Source organism: Silene latifolia, chromosome 5, assembly GCF_048544455.1.
Source record: "Silene latifolia isolate original U9 population chromosome 5, ASM4854445v1, whole genome shotgun sequence".
Taxonomy (NCBI): Eukaryota; Viridiplantae; Streptophyta; class Magnoliopsida; order Caryophyllales; family Caryophyllaceae; genus Silene; species Silene latifolia.
The window spans coordinates 65,834,135-65,852,770 of record NC_133530.1 but is presented as its reverse complement, the minus strand read 5'-3'; the positions used below and the strand labels follow the sequence as shown (position 1 = coordinate 65,852,770).

At 36.3% G+C, this 18,636-nt stretch overlaps 1 protein-coding gene across 1 annotated transcript in view; it reads right to left on the bottom strand.

The window, feature by feature from the left end:
• Positions 1–1,530, bottom strand: part of LOC141657482 (MLO-like protein 1) — a 42,490-nt gene extending 40,960 nt beyond the window's left edge. Inside the window, exons 1-2 of the mRNA XM_074464732.1 lie at positions 1,219–1,530; positions 1,075–1,132 (exon numbers count right to left, since the gene is read on the bottom strand). Coding sequence (XP_074320833.1) covers positions 1,075–1,132; positions 1,219–1,335 — 175 coding nt within the window. The 5' untranslated portion in view covers positions 1,336–1,530. The remainder of the gene's footprint in view (positions 1–1,074; positions 1,133–1,218) is intronic.
• Positions 1,531–18,636: the final 17,106 nt, after the last annotated feature.

Here is an 18,636-nt window from a genome sequence, read left to right as displayed (position 1 = left end):
CGACATACGTTTTGCGACGTGAATATCTTTAGTTACACATTATTAAAAATTATAAAAATTTGATATTCTTTTAGTATTCATGACGATAAATCAAACAAGATCTCACATGACTATATTTTATCTTATAGATTAAGAATAATATCGAAGATTTCCTACAATTATGAATAGTGTCAAAATTTCCTATATTACCATTGGTCTGATATGAAGAGAGTACTACATTTAGCGTTTGTCTATGGCAAAAAGTAACACAAACTCATAAAGGGTTGGATTTACCAGATTAAAATTTACACACTCCTTATAAACACAAATTCTCGTTGAAGACGAACACTATCTGTCACAAGCTAAAGACGGATAATACCCTTTTTATAATATGCAAGTGGCAAATCAAGTAGAAATTAAATGGAGCACCCCACTTGTGATATTGTGAGAGGGCACTAAATATCTTCAGTTTGTGATGGATAGTGCCCGTCTTCTATGAGACAAGCTGACTTATTAAAACATTTAGGAATTTGTACCAAAAAAAAGCATTTGACTTAGGAATTAGGATGACCAAAAATTCTCATTTAAAATCGGTATATTGTCATAAGTTTAAATCGGGTTAAGTAATTAGAGCAGTGAGGATCCTCTGTCCCATTTTGTGTCCCACTCCATACACATATTGACACATCAACGTATTAACATAATTGTTGTATATTTTTTATTTGTGTCATTTAGATATGTATGGAGTGGGACCTTTTAATAAACGCAAAAAAAGGGACATATGATCCTCATTTAAATAAATAAAAGCAGAATGTATAAGAAAAATAGCAGTCTTGTCTTATATATACATTTGGGATGATACTTGACCCGTTTTAATGTTAAAAAGGGTAGGATGATACCTTAAAGAATCTATGTCGATTGTCAAGAATTGTAATATTGTATATAGAGATCAGCGTTACCATTCGTCGTTTTGGTTTAGTCTATGATCTTCCAAAGCTAAAGTATAATTGAAAATGAAACTATATGAATTACGAAGGCCATAGAAATAGAAATGGAATAAATGAGTCAAAGATTAATCCATCATAAACAATTCACCTTCTTTAATCTTCTGCAAGGCCTCATAAAGTGGTTTCTTCTCCCTCTTTTTCAATTCCTATAACATTATTATTGATTATAAATTACAATTAGCAATACCAACATTTAAAACAGAAGAAGAAAAAAACAAAGAGGACGACTTACTTGGCCAAGTTTACTAAGAAGCTTTTCGATAGCCAAAGAAATACCAACGATGACAAAGACAACAGCTCCAATAACCCATGATGGGGTCGACTCGAACGATGGACCTTCTTCTTCCATTTCCTCAACCTCTTTAATTTCTCTCACGTTTAGTTCCTGTACTTGTGTAAACCTCTGGTTGCACAATTCTTGGATTTATGCTTAGAAGGTGGTCAGTTGATTAGCATTATTAAGCATGAACGTGATAGTTTAAGACGAGATTAATGTGGGTTTTAATTACAAATTTGGAAGTCAACTAAAACAATATGGGTTGTTATTAATTTTTATTGAAAGCTGTCACTTATATATTAGAATAACATGAAAATATCTGTCAATATGTGCAAGTGCAAATGGTTGCTGACCAAGTAAGATCCTTTGTCATTCATTGTCTTGTTTTCTTTTAATGATCACCTACTCTCAGTTATCAAGAAGCTGCCTATAATCCCATTGTGATGCCGGAATTTGCTTATATTCAACCCCATGGTGAAAACGATGTGCGAAAATTTGAATAGTGGTAGGTACCCTCTTGTTTTTTTTTTTACTTCTACGTGATACCACTCGGTTTTTAAAACATGACAGGTATCTTTAAATTTTTTATATTTTGCATAAAATACCCAAACTATTAAAATTTTAGTACTCTAATAATTATAAAGAAAATATATTTAAGATTGACTAAACGGAATTTATGATAAAAGTTTGAGAAATTATTGCCAAAAAAATCAATAAAAAATGTATAAACTAAACATTTAAAAATGACGGCTTTGAGTTTTTTTGGCATTTTAAGTAATTTTCATTAAGTTTAGGGTACCAACGATGTTTTCAAAAGATGAGAGGTACCACGTAGAAACCGAAAAAATATGCGGGTATCATATAAAATAACCTAAAAAATAAAATAAAATAAAACGATTAAATTCAGATCTTTCATATCTCAAAATATTTCAAACATGTTATTTAAAGTGGCGGTTTAAAGTTAAATTATGAATAAAAATTAAAAAAAATATAAATTTGATTGAAATATCATTGTGGGTGACAGTTTTATGTCTGTAAGAAATTGATAAAGTCTAGTAAGAGCATCTCCAATGGACAGCTACAACGTAGTGGAGCTTGATTTGCCACATCGACTTTTTAAGCTACATCGCTCTTAAGCTACGTATCAATCCAATGATAAACTACAACACTTTGTAGCTTACATGGGCCCACAGTATTGCTTTTAACCAATGAAAAAAATTTATTTTTATTTTTAAAATATCAAGCAACATGGCTTGGTTGTAGCTTGGTAGAGCTACATGGCATGAAAGCCACACCAATTTTTTCAATTTCCAATGGTAAGCTACAAGCTCTTTTTTTTTGCAAATATTGCAAGCAGGTCCTTTAGATGAACCATTGGAGATGCTCTAAAGTCACCGTAAAAATTCAGTTTGAATGATTTATATAATCAATCTCATTCTATATTACACCAATTTTTTTATACTTTTTGAGTACGGAGTAATGTAGTACTCCCTCCATTCAACTCCACACTACCATTATCTATTTTGTACACAATTTAGTACCAAAAAAAAATATATTTTGTACACTATTCATAGTTAAGCATTTAAATTCAATTTTCTACCAATACATAAGTGAAAATATATTCATGTGGGATCTTGTTTTATTCATCGTTATGAGTACATTAAAAATATTTACCTTTTTTTTTTTTGTAAATACGTAACTAACGATATTTAGCGCGTAAAAGATGCGTTGTCAAACGTGAAAAAAGAAAGTGGTAGTGTAAAGTTGAATGGTGGGAGTATTATTTTATGAAAAACGTTAAACGTTCCATTACACTATTGTTCTTGTATAGGAATCTAGTAAATAAATGGATAATATAGTTTCTATAAGTACCTATAACCAAATTTAACGGGTAACATTCTATGATGGCAATATGGCATTATGCATGTACATAAGAAAATATAACGTTTGCATTACCATGATGAAGAGACGATACTCCTAATTAGCCCCCTTAAGAATAAGAATTATAAAATATTTTCCTTTTAAAAGCACTTCTTAATTAAGAAAATAAACAAGATTGATTTTTTTCATTCCCTTATTTACTAAATGAATAGGTGAAACTCCCATTTTTTCCGCCTAAAAAATATTTCCTAAATTGGGCTAAGTATTTGTAGCATATATGATGTGACTCATATTTGAGCACATTTAGTCCCCGAATTAACCTCGTTCCTATGCTTTCTAGCACCTATTAGGGTCATTTCTTATCTTTAGTTTCTCATTTTGCATATTATTTGAGGTTTTGTGTCCTTGGTATGAGAGGATTGCTAGCCTTGCATTTATGAAGCAAAATTGAGCTAAATGGATCGCATCTAATGACCAAGCATCAAAGAGGAAACCGACACTATAAGTCTAAGCAAATAAATGAAGTGAAATGGGCAATGATGAAAGATCTGGGCATCCTAAGACAGTCTCCACGGATTGTTAGGGAGCAAAGAACAAGAGAAGAACTCTGTCCTAGGATCCGAGCGTCCCAGAGACAGGATCTAAGCGTCCCGACTGCCAGCCCGAGCGGATCACCTCACAGGACAAGGCGTGCTTCAGCTCAATCCGCGCGTGTCCCTGGGGAGCTGCTACACCAATCCACGCATGTCCCTCGGGAGTTGCAAATTATCAAGCTTCTCTTAGGTCTTAATCGTCATTTAAGCCCTTAGTAACCCTAATCCTTGTACTTAATTTTAGTATAAATACCCTATTGTACTAGCTTAGAATCATCTTATCATAATCAATTCCTTAATTTAGTCCTAATCAAAGTTGTAATACACATTTCAATATTGTAATACACATTTCAATATTAATCACATCTTAATCTTTCCTTAATTCTCTCAATTGTTCTTAGTTTAGTTGTGTAATTAGAAGATTATTTGGGTTTATTGGAGGATTGACAACCTTCCATCAATCATCAAGTTTACTTCTATTATTCTTTGCTTTACTATTTGGATCATCTCAAGTAGGTATAATCTCTTTTTACCCTTGTTTAATTATTGTTAATCACATCATTTATTCATCATGTTTTGCTTTGTTAGTATGATTGACAACCTTATTAACATGTTAAACTTGATCACGAGTGAGTAGTCCTTTAGCTAGGGTTAATGGGGATTAGGGGAAATAATCATGGGAATTGATCTATATGCTTAATCTAATATGCTTTCCTAATCACTTACTTGTTTGTTGTGATTTGAACCTATGCACATGTTATGTTTGATGAAATGCGAGACTATAAATCCTTGTATTTTTTACCCATCTCTTATCTTTTCAATGAGGCTTGTAAGATATAAGCCAACTCGAGCCTTGTTAGACCATGCATAGAGTTGAATAGGAAGAGACTAAGTCACCTTGTAGGTGTTGTAAAGTCTTGATCGACTCGGCTCCGGGACCTAAATCTTCCTAGGAATTGTAAGATATACACTAACTCGATTCCATCACAACAATAAGTTGCTTGCATCTATTTGAGAACATGTTTGTATGATCTATTGCCATGATCCCCTCACGAACCCATGACACCCTAGTGCCTTTAATCAATTGTTTACAACCCCTTTAAATGTTTTACTTTGTTTTCATTAATTTACATTCATCTTCTTGATTAATTTAGATTACATCTCATCTCAACCCAATTTGTGACGCCCTAAGACATACACTGCTTGCAATTGAAATCCTAAATCAATACCCATATCTTGGGATCCGACCTTTACTTACCACTCCACTAAAGAATAGTTTGTAGAGTTAGAAATATTGTTTTGGTTGGTAGCTTTGACGACGAGATTTAGCCGAACAAAAATGGCACCGTTGCCGGGGACGGTGTTCAATTGATTTGATTTTCATTAGTTGTTTTTAGTTGTGTCTATCTTTACCTTAGGGAAGTCAATCTCCTAAAGGTTGTTCTAATTGTTTTCTAGTTGTTTGATATTTTGCATGACTAGGAGATCACAAGGTAATCAATTACCTATTGATTTCGAGATTGAAAGGACCTTAACCAACAATAGAAGAGTTTCTAGAGGTACTTCAAGAGTCGTAGGTATTGAAGAAATTGTGGACATTCAACCAAATAACATTGAGTTTGTCAATCCTTTTGCAAGAGAAGGAGAGGATAACCCAATTCCAAACCCACCACAAAATCAACCTACAGTGCCTAAATTTTCATCACATTCCGTACCAACCGAGGAGAACTTACCAAACGGTACTCCTACACCACCACATTTAACCGGTAATTTCATTGCCAAATCCGCATTCATACAATTAGTTGAGAGGAGTCAATTTGGAGGGATGCTTAGTGAAGATCTTCACTTACATATGGAGACTTTTGTAACACCCGCCATTTTTCATAATCTCATTTTTAAATTTTTATTAATGAGATTGAATTTTATTTATTATTTATCGGTTTGATTAATTTTCTAATTAATTCCGTTTTGAGTCGATTTTTAGTCCGATTTTTAAAGTGGACCGATATTTAATTCAAGTGATCATTTAAGATCACATTTCAGAAAAAAAAAATTCTTAGCATGGTGTCCAAGCCCTTTGACGTAGGAAATGTGGGAATGCACATCTTTTTTTTAGTATCTCACTTCTTAATTATGGTAATGATATTCATCCTACCCTTTATACCATAATGTAATCTATGCATTTGGGGAAGCAATATCATTTTTCCCAATAATCCCTTTTGACCGTATTTTTATGTGGAGGATTATCATTTTTGGTTGTCATTCTTTTTACATAGTCCATTTGCTTATCACTTTTAATTATCACATTTCCCTTACAATAAAAACAAGAACAGAACAAATTCATTCTCCCTACTTTGTCTATTCGGACGAGCCATCTATTATTGTTCACGACTATAATTGTTCTTCAATGTTCATCCTTTAATTCATCCTTTAATCATTTTATTCCAAATGTAGGTTAATTACTCTTTCTATTCATCTTTGTATTAACATTTTATATGGTTTTTCACCATATATTTATTGTTTTATAGGCTTGTAGAGGAAACATTTGAAGGATAGCTTATTGTTGATTGGGATCCGGAAACAAGGTAATGCTTGATGGCTGATTCGATATTTCATTAGTGAATTGAGTACTTGCATGTATTATACTTGTTTTAATATTTTTATATGATTTTAATGACTTTGTATATTTCAAAATTATGGATAAATGATCTGTTATCTTATGGTTTTTAAATATAATTCATAACATGTGATTTTACTATATTTATCATGTTCAAGTTTGTTAAAAATGAAATTGTTATGTTGTTGGTTTATTCATTATTGTTTCGACCTATTAGATTTGTTTTTATAAATCAATTATGAAAATGTTTAAAAATTGTAATTTATGATGTTATTAGTTATTATGATAATCGGATTTTCATAAAAATTATTATTGGCTGAGACTATTAATATTACTTGTGTCGAAATTTTAGTTGTTGCTCATGTTAATGTCTTAAACAAAGTTTCAGCAACTTTTTAAATCTGTCCTTTGACTTGTCGAATTTATTTCTCCTTCATAAATTGTCCTTCTTCGAAAATGTTGAAAATAGACTCATATTTATTTCAAGTCTATATTCTACCTGTAAAATTTCGTAATTTTTGTACGTGTCGTTTGTCCACAGTAAAATATCTATGAACAGCACGCTGAAATACTCGCGAAACGGACAATAGCGCAAAGATTATTTCGAAAACCTATTTTATCCTTTGAAACTATTATGGGTCTTTTTGGTACATAAACTTTGAAGAGAATAAATGATGTTAGAATTTTATTTTACTCAAAAATGATTTGTTAAACCCGTTTTATAAACCGATACATTTTGTGCGACGATTTCTGTCAAACTTTAAAGATCAGTTTATAAACCCCTGTTAAAGTCCTCATTTCGAAAATATTTATTTCACAAAAGCCATAGCTAAGTATCTTAGGAATACAGCCCAATTGGCCTTGTATCATTTCAATGTTTCTATAATAGTTATGATATTTATACTAAGACTGTTCTATTTTAGGAAATCTGTAAACTTGGTTTGTTAATGTTTTTGACTATTTCAGTCCTATGGCTTTCTCCAATTGATTTGGATTCCCATTTTATGCATCTCCTTATAGTTGATTAGGACTTTCAAATAATAAATTAGGATGTATGTCTCAAGGCCTATTAATAGCTATTTTAATATAATACTCCCTCCATTCAACTCCACACTACCATTATCTATTTTGTACACTATTCATAGTTAAACATTCAATTTCAATTTTCTCCCAATACATATGAATCTTTTTTATATTAAGAATGTTTATCTAACATTTTTTCGCAAATACGCTAACTATTTAGCGCGTAAAAAGACGTTTGGCAAACGTGAAAAAGAAAGTGGTAGTTTTGAATGGAAAGTTACTATGTTTATTTTTAGAATTAAGAATTTTCCATTTTTTGCCTTTTTAGGAAAGTTTCCTTTTAAAAGTTTCCTTTTAAAGAATTTGGATAATGAATACCATTTGATTTGGATTTGAATAACTTATAGAATAAGTAAGGTGTAAGGTTTAGAATAATAAGCTTAGGTATCTTGAACATGCTTTAAAGGTAACCTCTGAGCCGGATACTTATGTGTTGTGTCTTGGACATGCTTTAAAGGTAGCCTTTGAGCCGGATACTTGTGTGTTGTGTCTTTGACATGCTTTAAAGGTAGCCTCTGAGCCGGATACTTATTTGTTGTGTCTTGGACATGTTTTAAAGGTAGCCTCTGAGCCGGATACTTGTGTGTTGTGTCTTGGACATGCTCTAAAGGTAGCCTCTGAGCCGGACACATTGGTGTCGAACGTTGGACATGCTTTAAAGGTAGCCTCTGAGCCAAGTACTTGGACATGCTTTAAAGAATTGGGATGTTGGTTTAGTCTGTTTACTCTATCGTTTGAATAATGAGTTACGTTTATAACTTTTCATGTTTTTATCTATGTTGATATATTAATGTTTTAAGTTTTCAATTACTTTGATATATTAGCATTACTTGTTCATCTTGATGAAATATGGCTGGGAGAACGCCTGACTTGCTCTCCACTGATTGTGGCTGTTATGTTTATAACATGACAGGTATTGGTTTGCTGGGATTCAAGTGTGAGCTAGCGAGTGGTCATTCGGGACCTACTCTTTGTTTATATAGCTATGTTAGAACCTTTTATTATGTTGGTTTTTATTTAGACCTTGTTTTATACAAGTGTCGAGTTGTAGTTACTACTTTTAGTACTGCTATTTGGAGCTTTACCGTTTCGGGAAACTTTTCTCCCGAGGATTAATTATATTAATCCATGTTTTATTTTTATTTTTTCACATAACTTTTCATTGTGTATTTAATCCCATTCGACAGTGTTTCCGCCACTGTTTTGCACTAGATTTTATAGGAAATTATACTTTTTGTGATTATTGTGATGCAATTTCTCAAACCGTAGTTACTCAAGACCAAATCCGATGGGTGTTGTTTCCTTTTTCCTTGATCGGTACCACAAAGCAATGGTTGAAGACCCTAGACAAGGCTACCCTTGGTATTGATTCATGGAGGAAGTTAGCACTTGCCTTCCACAAGAAGTTCTATCCTCCGGAGAATACAAATATGTTGAGAGCCCAAATCACCGGGTTCAAGCAAAGGGATGCGGAATCATTATATGAAGCATGGGAGAGATTTAAAGACACTTGTCGTTCTTGTCGACACCATGGACTTAGTGAGTGGTTCCTTGTGGAACAATTGTGGAATGACTTATATGAAGACTCAGACAATGTGCTTAATATGGGATCCAATGGGAGGTTTACCAAAGTTGATGACAACCAAACATGGGCCAAAATTGAAGAGATGGTGCTTCATAATTCCTAATATAGTAGGCCTCGAAAGGCCACTAGAGGAGGAAACCATGAGGTAGATTCCATCACACAATTGGGTGCTCAACTAAGTGCTCATATTGACAGCATCAACTTGAAGTTTGAGAAGGCCATGGCTAAACTTGATGAAGCTTCCAAACCACCCAAACAACATGCTAATGCTATGGTGGCATCATCCTCAATCCCAAATGGAGTATGAGAAAGTTGTGGAACTTTGGGACATGATCAAAACGAATGTAGAGGTACAAATGAACAAGTAAATGCTTTCCAAGCATACAAGAGTGGTACCCTTTATTCCAACTACTATAATGAGAACACCAAATTCCATCCAAATCTTTCATATAAGAGCCAAAATGTTCATAACCCTCATCCAACATACACTCCACCTCCAATGAGAAACCAATCTCAAAGACCCTTTTTCAACCACAGTCAAGGTTATCAAAATCAACCTTCCTACAACCAATCAAATGACCAAAGCTTTGATGTTCAAAAAGTGGTCCTCCAAATGCAAAAGAACCAACATGAATCTTCACCCAAATGCAAAAAGATAGCCAAGCTAAAGAAATCACCATCAACAACATTCTTGCCCACGCCAAAAAGTTAGAGACTCAAATGACCCAATTAGCATCTTCTAGCTCCCAAAGACAAAATGGGTAATTACCTCTTCAAGGTAACCCGCCCACAAGATATGAGACGGTTAGTGCCATCTATTTGAGGAGAGGTACAAGATATGAAGGGCCAAAGAGCCCAATTAATGAAGATATTGTGGATGCTAGTTGCAAGCAAAGAGTTGTGGAGAACTCTAAGGAAGAAGAACCCACTACCAAAGAACTTTCAAAGAAGAAGAATGAAGAAAAGGCTAAGGAGCCTATTGTGATTAGACTTCCATTACCAAGTCGTCAAGCTAAGCCTAAGCTTGATGATAAATTTGGAAAGTTCATGGAAATTATGAAGAACTTAGAAGTCTCAATCCCATTCACAGAATTGATCAATCATGTTCCTACTTCTACTTATACAGCTCCAGCTACTTCAACTTTTTCTTCGAAACCAGACTTTGATCATCATCATCATACATATAATAAAGCCAGGGACTTGCGTTTCGACCTCTCATAAGAGAAAGCCGGCACAATCTCTTCCAGCTTTGGGTTTGGGTTTGGGAAAAGGCTTTCGCTCTTTAGCTACTGGATTTACGTGATAGGGGTGCGAGTGGAAATGGACTTGCATTTGATGCTCTTTTGTTGCCAGCTCTTTCTTTTCACCCCATTCTCTTAATATTAATTTTAATTTAATTTAATCCCATGCATAGAAGCGCTTTAATCCCATCATTCTATAGAAGCTAAGAAGCATAGTTTCATGTATTGAGAAGACCCGACATAAGAAAGAGACTCGTTTTACCGCTGAAGCAACAGAAACTGCTTGCTCGAGCTAAGTTTAAATGGGCACTTCATATCTGATGCCTTTTCTTAAAGAAAGAGGCATAGTTTTGATCTCAGAAAAAAAAAAAAAAAAATGACTTACTGGAGCTAAAGCCCCGGAACATGCGTTCAAGCAAGCAACTCAAGTGCGGCGAGGATAGATTGATAGCTTTCGTCCTAAAGATTGTTGTGCGGTGGAAATTGAGTCTCTTGCATTTGAATTTTATAGGATCGACGAGATTAGTCGACTCGTTCCTCTTGGAGCGTGCGTAGCAGTGGCGCCGCAATTTGGCAACTAAGTCGATCGCGGTTTCTCTTTGTTCTCGAGGTCCCACTTTATGTTAAATTCAAAAAGAATTAAATATATAAGTAAAGAGAACAAAAGACAAAGAAGCGAGGTGGAGAAATTGGAAGAACTCGTCAGGCTCATGACCAAGAAGACGTGGGTTCGAGTCCCTCCCTCGCCAAAAATAAAAGTAAACTCCGGGGTGAATCGGGAAGAGAAGAGTTGATAACAAAGTGGCGAACGGGTGCGTAACGCGTGGGAAGAAAAGATTTTAATTTAAATTAAATCTTTTTCTGATCTGTAGAATCATTATTTTATAAGACTAATTGGTTGAAAAAAGAAGGAGACTAAAAGCGAAGCTTTTTAAGCGCTCGAAACAAAGGAGGCAGATAGGTGAATGAAGTGAGATCTTGGAGGCATTGCATTACCCCCGCTACGATTGGAAAAGACCAGTTAGAAGCATATAGCTGAAGTAGCAGAGAACTAAGACATAGGATCTGTCACACTGCGATTCCTTCTCGATGCTTTGAATAGCGTAGTTTCGTACCTATTGGGATATCAAAAAGCTGAATTACCGGTGTTAGCGGCAAATCGGCTGTACGAATACGCTGTTATTAGCTTAGTAATTATCTTAAATAAGAAGATTAGCTTTCCGTACTGACAAAAACATACTCTTTTACTACGTTTTATATTGACTATCTAACAAGAAAAAAAAAATAAGATAAAAGAAAGGACACCACAGCACATAGTGGAACTCAACTCATAGAAGAGAAATATGGAAGACGAATTAGGCTAAAACTAAAAAACTTTTTCTTTTTATTCCTAACTCCTTTTCCTCCTGAATCCCCGTTGGTCTTTCGTTCGTAGTGCGAATTCTATAGTGAGAAAGCTCACCCCTGCCTTTAGACGAGAAGCCCTCTTTTACATCCTCTAGACAAATCCATAGAAAATGCTTTCGTCTAAGCCAAGCCTGAGTTGTTGACCAAGTGGAACAGGCACTCTTGCAAGTTCTAATATTCCTCGGAATTGCTCTATGGAATTCGTTGCGCGCTTGATTAAAGAAGTCAATCTGAGGGGTATTGATGATAGATCTTATCCTTCTACGAATAAGAAAAGCAATGAAACCACGCATTTGACCTCAGTCAGCCTCGTCGTAGCCTTTCCTTTTGCCCTAACGTTCCCTATTGTTACGAAGACTGCACTCGTTTCCTATTAGCGCCTTTTGCAAAGTACATGAAAGATATTCTTACCAAGAAGAAATCCATCCGAAATTTGGAGACTATTGCCTTTACTAAAGTGAGTAATGCTATTCTTCAAGGGAGTTCCTCTCCAAAGCTCAAAGATCCGGAAAGTTTTTCTATCCCATGTACCATTGGCGACACTACAATCAACAAAGCATTGTGTGATCTTAGAGCAAGTGTAAGTGTCATGCCATATTCGGTATGTAAGAGGGTAGTAATGGGAGAGCTCAAATGCACCAACATCACTCTTCAAATGGCGGATCGATCAACAAATATACCTTTAGGGGTATGGGAGGATGTGCCCGTAAGAATTGGCAAATTCTTCATCCCGGTAAACTTTGTCATTGTAGACATGGAGGAGTATTCCAACATTCCTATCATCTTGGGAAGACCTTTCTTGCATACCGCCGGAGCGGTAATCGATGTTAAACATGGAGAGCTCACACTTGAAGTAGGGGAGACAATTACTTTCAATCTTGACAAAATAATGAGAGCCCCCTGATTACATGAGTCATGCTTCATGGTCTATCACTATAGCCGAGAAAGTGATAGGAAGAAGTTAGAATCTCTATGAAAAGATCAAGCCATGAGTAAAGAAACATCACCCATATGGAAAGATAAAGTGGGTGACCTTCAAGTAGCTCTATTCGGAGAGCATGAAATTTTCAACAATAACAATGAAAGCTTGAATAGCTCATCCATCATGACAAGTAATGAAGACGGCCTCATTGGCCAAGATAACAAGAAAGGAGAGTTGCTCTTGTCAACTCATGACGTCATTGGAGAAAAAGCTAGTGAAGTTTGCGGTCTATGGGACGATGAATTTAAAGGCTTGGTCAATCCTTATATTGGAAATGCTATGACCTTAGACCAAGGCTTTGTTGATCCTTGTCATCACTTTGACTTGGACTACAACAATGAAGAAAACAATGCACAAAGGTATATGCAAGATCTTTATCATGAAAATGAGCAAGCCTTCGACTACTTCTACAAGGTGTTGAGCAACATCAACAACACCTTGGCTTTGCCCCCTTGATATCTCTCACAAGAAGAGTTTGGTGGAGTCCTCCCTAAACCACCATTTGTAAATATTCTAATCCTTTAACTAGCATTTTATTTCCTTTATTGCATCTTTGTCATATTTAGATTTGCATTTTTTGTGCTTTATTACAAGATTTTTGACATGAGAGCAAGTGAGGGAGGTATTTTAATGTGTAGTGTTTGATCAAGTGTGGGGATGGTAAATGTCTAGGCTAACCTAGACTTTGTAGTACAACCCACAACATTCAACAAGGAAAGGAAGAAAGATGATACGGGAAGATGGATCCCCACGAGCAGACCTGAGCTCGTGGGAGCTAAGAGTGATCCGAGCATCTCCAGGCTCAATCCGTGCGTCCTGGCCTTAGGACGTAGGAGCTGGGAAGCTTCAAATTATGGGAAAGACCCTATAAGGAAATCTGCGCAAGCCGAGCTCAGGACGCTCGTCCTCCATCACAATCCGCTCGTCCTACTATCGAGCCGCGGGTCCTTGGAAGGCTCAAATTGATGAAATTTTGCTGAAGCAAAATCTGCACGTCCCGGGCACAATCCGAGCGTCTCAGCAGAAATCCGCTCGAGCTGGCTTTAATCCGCGCGTCCCAACACTGCTTTGATATTTCAGAAAACTCTGTGAGACAATCCGCGCATCTCGAGTCCGATCCGAGCGTCCCAAGCCTGATACTTAAACAAAACACGGGACAGTCCTTCTTCCAAATTCACTTTCATCTTTCAAAAACACAAACACATACATTTTTGCCCACTTCAACCCTCAATCCTCTCGTTGAAAAACACCAATTTCTCAACAAAATTCACCAGAATCAAAACAAAACTTGCTCAAAACAATATTAAATCACTCTTTCATCAACAAAAGACCCTCTAACCATCAATTTTCTCACAAATTGAATTGATTTTCTAGGGTTTGGGCAAAATTTCGAAAATCCCAAATTGAATGAGGAATTGATTGAAGTTTTAAGAAGCAAGGAGCATTCAAGGAACATCTTGGTTTGTTGATACTAATTTCATAAGGAGCATACGATGGCAAGGACTAAAGGCGGAACCAAGGCACCAAAGACTCCAAATTTATCAAAGAGGCAACAAGCTCTTCAAGCATCTAAGGCTTTGGGAGTATCTCAAAGGGAGAAAGTCCAATAAATTGTCGATCCTATTGAGGAAGCTACCACGTCTACTCCAGTTGTAGAACAATTGCCAAATTTTTCGGAGGTAACTTTCTTAACCGATAAACATAGGATTGCCTTTCTATCCCTTGCTAAAAATAAAGTTGTAGCTTGTAATACTACGGTTTTATGCGTCTTTGGGTACTCTATCGAGTGAGGCTTACTCTGTCGAGTAAGTAGCTTTTTACGTAAAACAGTAGTCTACCTGTAGGGGACTCGATCGAGTAAGTTGGGGACTCGACCGAGTAAGTCACTTACTCGATCGAGTAAGTCGGTATTACGGGCTGAGTTTGACGGGTTTTGTTAATGATGCCAGATTAATATAAAAAATATTCGTCACTTTCTCCTAAACTCTTTTATCATTCTAAAAACCTTTTTGAGAAGAAAAGAAGTTACGTAGGTTGTGTTCTTCGCATTGTTAACAAATCCCCAAGGTTAGGAGTGTCAGATCATCTCGTTATTTACGCCGTGGTTATCGTTGTGTCGAGGGTAAGCTTTTTTATATAATTTCTATAATGTTTCGTTAAGATTGGTTAAACCCTAATTGGGTAATATTAGGGGTTTTGGGTGATTTGTATGGCTGTGGTAGTAATTGTATGTATGTTTGTTATAGGAGGAGGTTTTGTTGAGGAAAGATTCTTAGCTGCTAGACCGTCTGTGGTGTTTGCTTTCCATGTAGGGTTTCCCTGCTCAGTTGATTGGTTGTGTAACTGTTTGTGTTCTTCGGGGTGCGTCCCTGGCTGAGTGGAGTCACTTGCGGGAGTGGCTTCACGCCCTTGATTCGCATTCTGTGGAACCCGCCACAGAAGGGATGTGCACATTACTGAACATGGGTTTATCGCTCAATGGAGATGAGCGGGGCTTAGGTGGGAACGGCTGCGGTCCCCCACTGGCGGCGATGAGTACTTGTTGTGATGGGTACTCTGGCAGGGCTACACACTTTAATGTGTAGTCAGATGTGTGGAGTTGGAGATGGAGTTGTGGAGTTTGGTTTGAACTATTTAAGCTGTTTGTGATATTGTTTAATTGTGGCTATTGTTTTTATGTAATCAGTATTGATCCCGTTAATTGTTTAAAAACTATGGTGATCCATTCGAGGATGGTGAGCAGTTGTTGAGCAGGTATGATGGCTTATGCGAGGGATAACTGGGATAGAGTCACCACCGGTCTTAGAGTCTTCCGCTGTGTTTGGATTAGTTGTTTAATCTTTGGATTTTTGGAGAATAGTTATATTTCTTTAACAATTTTGGAGTTTTGTTGTATGACTTAAACTTTATTATAATTTAAATACGTTTCATTATTGTCTATTTGAGTATCATTGCCTCGGATAGCCGAGATGGTGGCGTTCTCATACCTTAAGTGGTCTTGGAATGGCACTTGGAGTATGAGGTGTCACAAATTGGTATCAGAGCGACGCTCTTGAAACCTGTAACTAATGAACCTAATGAACATAGGGATTTAAACTAAAATGAACCCGGATAGGAGTTATAGGAGCTAGTGCAAAGACTTGGGAGACGTCCTCAAGTCGCGAACTCGCCCTACAATTTTGAACTGGTCACCATGGGATGTGTGTCGGGATCGCTATGTGTTTATCTCGTGCTTTGTGTATCTATATAGTAATTTGTGGTATGAATCTGTGGATGCATGCATGTGGAGGATAGGAGATGTGAAGTGAAAGATGGTGATGATGTGGTTTATATGTTGATTGGTTGAAAGCATGATATTTGATTTATAACGCGGAATGTTAGAAATACGGAAAGAAATTAATTTTTATTTAAGCATATATATATGTGTGTGTGTGTGTGTGTGTGTGTGTGTGTGTGTGTGTGTGTGTGTGTGTGTGTGTGTGTGTGTGTGTGTGTGTGTGTGTGTGTGTGTGTGTGTGTGTGTGTGTGTGTGTGTGTGTGTGTGTGTGTGTTGTTTTGCATAAAAGTATAGATAGTTGGAAGTGTGAGATTGAGCATGCGGGCAGTATACGAGTCTGCATGACTAGATCGAGTGGGGGGCACTCGACGATCGAGTGGGTGTGACTCGATCGAGTAGGTGGTTTTTCATTTCTGGGCAGAAGTCTATTTTTGGGCACTCGATCGAGTAGGATAAGGAACTTGATCGAGTAGGGTTAACTCGATCGAGTGGGATCTTGACTCCATCAAGTACGTTTTTGGGAGCTTTCTGGTCAGGTTCCGGAGTCGAGATACTCGATCGAGTAAGGTGGGCAACTCGATCGAGTGACCTCAACTCGATCGAGTGGGTTATGGTACTCGATCGAGTAGGTGCTGTACAGGTCGTTTTCATGTTTTGAGATATGGGATGTGTGTTTATGTTTACCCTTTTCTTATATAGTTTCAAAGATGCCGCCAAAGAGAACAGCATTGTATGCCAGGGCGGAGAATATGAGTATTTGTAACGCCCCGTAATTTCGGACCGTTAATATATTTCGAAAATAATATAGTAATCAAATAAAGTTTGATATTAATGTATTTAAAGTAAAAATAATTCAAAGAAATATAATTTTATTATATTTTGAGGTAAAGTATTTATTTTGATAGTTTCGAGATGTTTAAAAATAGTTTAAACCGTGTAAAAACTTTTTATTTTGAAATAAGGGCATATCGGGGGGGGGGGGGGGGGGGGGGGGGAATGACAATTCTATTGAAAATTGGGCAAACGAATTTGGAAATGGGTCGTATGAGTATTCAATTTTCTTGTAATGTCGTGTTTAAGAACTTTGGTCTTGTCGGAATTTGCATTTGACCAACGGTTTTAATTATTATTGAAACGAGCCAAAACCGACTCGTAAAATCCCGACTAAACCCGCACCTTTCCTCTCTTTCTCCCCTAACCCGCGGCACCCCCTTCCCCTTTCTTTTTTTTTTTTTTTTTTTTTTTTTTTTTTTTTTTTTTTTTCTGATTTTCCTTTCCTTCTTCATTCTCTAACATTTCCCAAAATCAACAAACACCATTTTATACAAAATCAAAGCTTAATTTCATCATAATTTCTTCATTTCTTATCGGATTTTCACGAAATTTATATTTCCGGTATCCCATCGTCGAGATCTATAACCTGGTATAATTTAATTTCAGTTTTCTTGAAGTTGTTTTAAGACGAATTTTGGGCAAATTTCGGTTTATGTACTTATTATTGTGTTTTTATTGTTTATTTAGGTGAAGAATTGGAGGACGAGTTTGGGGACTCGTATATTGTCGAAGATAGCGGCTAGTTGCTTGTTAGGGTTTGGGTTTTAAGGTGCTAATTGCTCATTTTCTAGCTTAAGGTAACATATTTCGAGTTACTCGACGAATAATCGTCACAATCTTTGTTGTTTTTGTATGTTTTGTGATTTTTATTTAAGTAGTTAATTCCATATGATAAAATGGTTGCATGCATGGCTAATTCATGTATTTTTGTTAGTTTAAGTTAACATGTTAGTATTGGGGACGATTAATTATGTTTCAGACGGTCTTATACTGAACAAAAATGGAGAAATGGAGGTGTAGGGGTGGCGGCAGCAGGCCCGGCAGGCCCACGGCAGGCCCACGGCTGGCCCGGGTCAGCCCGTTGCTTGTTTCGCGGTTTTCCATGCATTGTTCATCATTTTAGGTTCATTAAGGATATAATTAGAATAAGTAACATATGGTTAAACCTTTGAAATGAATTTTATAGTGATAAGTGTAATGTTTTGATGATTGTGCCGAAAACTGAGCCTTAGTCCCTTTGACTGATTCGATGTCAGTTAATTGAGTGATTGGTCAGCCGCAATTTAACCCGCACTGTCGCAGGTCAGGGTTGCGGGTAAAAATTCGGTTGGATGAAATTTTGAATGAATTAGATAATCGGCCTTTTTCTTGTTTTAGGCCATTTATTATATTTTTATTTCACATGTGTAGTTAGTTGATTTAAGTAGCTTCTTATATTGTAGAAACGGCCCTAGATTCCCTGAAGCCTTTAATATGGTTAATATTGTTAGAATTGGAAATTGGTATTGAATACTTATTGAGGATATTGTTGGATTGTCTGCTGAATAGACATTTATATAGCCTTTCACATGATAGAATGTTAGCATTTATGTTGGTAAGTTGGACTCTCTGCCCTCTTAAGGTTAAGTGGGTGTCTTACTTGTCTTGTGTGGTGTGGGCTAAAGTATTCAAGCTGGGACTAGCTGGGACTAGGTCCTAGGTGAGTATTTCGGCCTTCATCATAGATAAGTCTTTATAGTCTTTGACGAGTATATGTTCACTGCTTGATAGCCTTTGTGTTCCTGACTAGTGGATTTATATCCAAGTTGGGGCATGACCTCGTTACTTATTTTGATAGTAAGTGGTCAGCTTAAGTACTAGCCAACCCTTTGGT